We start from the raw sequence: 2,188 nt of genomic DNA on the forward strand, positions 1-2,188 counted from the left end.
TATATATACAAAAAACTTTACCAGTACCTCAATACTAAAATAACACTGATGTGGTAAATCTTCATGCACTTGGTTGTTATAGTATGCATTTTTCAAATAATGTCATTTCTATGCAATTTATGAGGGAAAACTGAACTGAACTTTGTCATTTTTGTGCCGTTTATTTAAAACACAAATGAACACACTGGATTCTTACAGTGAGAAATTAGCCTCTAGTGTTTTTCTAAATTTGCACAACAGAGAAAATAAAGGTGTTTTTTTATCTTGTCATCTTCATAGAATGTAGAATTAGAATAGTAAACATAATTTTCACTGTTTATAATATTTGGGCCATTTGACCCATTTCAACCCACAGTTGCATCCGAGCAGCGTTCTCCCAGTGTTCACCGTGCAAAGAAACAGACCCAGCAAAGCAACCATACCGAACGACCCACGGTGGCGCTTCTTGGGCTCTAACAGGACAGAACACAACACAGAAACACATTTCACTAACTGTTTTGATCTGTATTCATACTGTCAGTTTACTTGTCTTGAATATACACAGATCAGTACGGTGGAAGTGCAAAGAGACTCACTTCCAGAAGAGTATCCATGAGCGTACAGCACCCGACTGACGATCCAGATCATTCCCAACACGCTGGCCAGACGCTGAGAAGCACAACCACAGCAAACAGTTCACTTCACAGTTTGCGTTAGCTTGCATGCATGCATATTTATAGTGCACCTCCAGGTAAGGGTTAATAAAGCTTGAATCTGTACTCACTGGATGCTGAATCCCTCCCACAGATAAATGAAACAGGAATGGCGACAAGAGTTCAACGCTGTTTTACAATAATAATCACAGATGTGAAAATCAATAAATCATCGGCAAATGAATAAAGACCACAACATTCACTTTTCTATAAAATGTAAAACATTCAGTAAGCTGATATTTATTGCAAAGGAAACTTTAATATTTAGCAGTAATATAAGATTTGCTGTGAACACACACATATTTCCTGTATATGTGATGCATGCTGTACGTACGTGTTCTGATGCGCTCGCTGGATACAGTTAAATTTGTTACCAGTCTCTGGATCATCACTGTACATTGTCGGATACTAGAAAATAAAATAAATACTTTCTTCTTGGTTTAGGGCAAACTAATTAAACTAATGAGACCATTAAGCAAAATCTTTGAAGTACTCTAAAAAAGTGGTTCTCAACCAGACATGGTGGTAGGAATAAATGCTAATGCAAACAATCAATTGCAACTGAACGTATAATTGTGTATGGTTAGGATAGCAAAACTTACAATTTTTTGAAAAGGAAAGCTGTGTGTGAATTGTCTGAATTTTGGGGCCTTGAACTAAAACTTTGGAACTCACTGTTAAATTATGAGTGCATGTGCAGTGATTAGTGTATGTTAAGTTACCTGGACATTGTATTTAATCCGAGCCTTCACCACAGCATGAGACAGATGAGCCATCAGGAGAAACGATGCCGCTCCGGTTAGAGCCACATAGCCGTACTCTTTGGACAAAACCACCATCTTTTAGACTGAGGAGAAAACAGAAATATTACAGGATCTGTGTGAGATGACAACATACAGATGTGGACAGCACAGAAGGACTAGGAAATATGGGACTACAGAAATATCCCCATTTCATGCTGATTACACAGACAAAAATCAAATGAGAAAGTGCTCAGTCATCTACATCTGTGATAGTGCAGTGAACTCAAAGTGGACTTTTGTTACTATCAAAAGCACAAAATGAGAGTAGGTCATAAGCAGCTGCAGTAAAGTTAAAGTCAATTTATTTTAATAGTTGTCAAACATCTACATTTTTGTTAAATAAGCACACGTGCAGGAAAAGGTCAATTTGCTGCATGCACCATTCACAACAGTGTAAAAGCAAAAGACATGCATTCATGTCGATAATCTTGCTGTTAGTTGCGTTATTTTGATTTGTTCACATTATTCAGACACAATCATTATTGTCAATCAAGACAGTTTTAAAGACATTTGCTGATTTTCTTTTGTTACCTGTTCTGTGCTTCTGTGCTGGTTATCTGGAGGACGGAGGCCAGAGAACAAAGATCATGTAGTAAATGTGACGCTTACGGGTAAAGGGTCAAACTCCATAAGCCCTAAAAAAAAAATATACACTCAGCGATCGCTTTTAGACTGATATATCTGACCAAAAGA

At 37.3% G+C, this 2,188-nt stretch overlaps 1 protein-coding gene across 1 annotated transcript; it reads right to left on the minus strand.

Moving 5' to 3' along the window:
• Positions 1-83: 83 nt before the first annotated feature.
• On the minus strand, positions 84-2,120 carry LOC107691015 (microsomal glutathione S-transferase 3-like). The gene is made up of 6 exons (XM_016489463.1): positions 2,027-2,120; positions 1,415-1,539; positions 1,027-1,100; positions 764-821; positions 576-648; positions 84-452 (listed from the first exon to the last, which is right to left on the minus strand). The coding sequence occupies exons 2-6, from the start codon at positions 1,529-1,531 to the stop codon at positions 310-312; spliced, it is 465 nt and encodes a 154-aa protein (XP_016344949.1). The 5' UTR covers positions 1,532-1,539; positions 2,027-2,120; the 3' UTR covers positions 84-309.
• Positions 2,121-2,188: the final 68 nt, after the last annotated feature.

The sequence above is a fragment of the Sinocyclocheilus anshuiensis genome, unplaced genomic scaffold (assembly GCF_001515605.1).
Source record: "Sinocyclocheilus anshuiensis isolate Anshui unplaced genomic scaffold, SAMN03320099.WGS_v1.1 scaffold2275, whole genome shotgun sequence".
NCBI lineage: Eukaryota > Metazoa > Chordata > Actinopteri > Cypriniformes > Cyprinidae > Sinocyclocheilus > Sinocyclocheilus anshuiensis.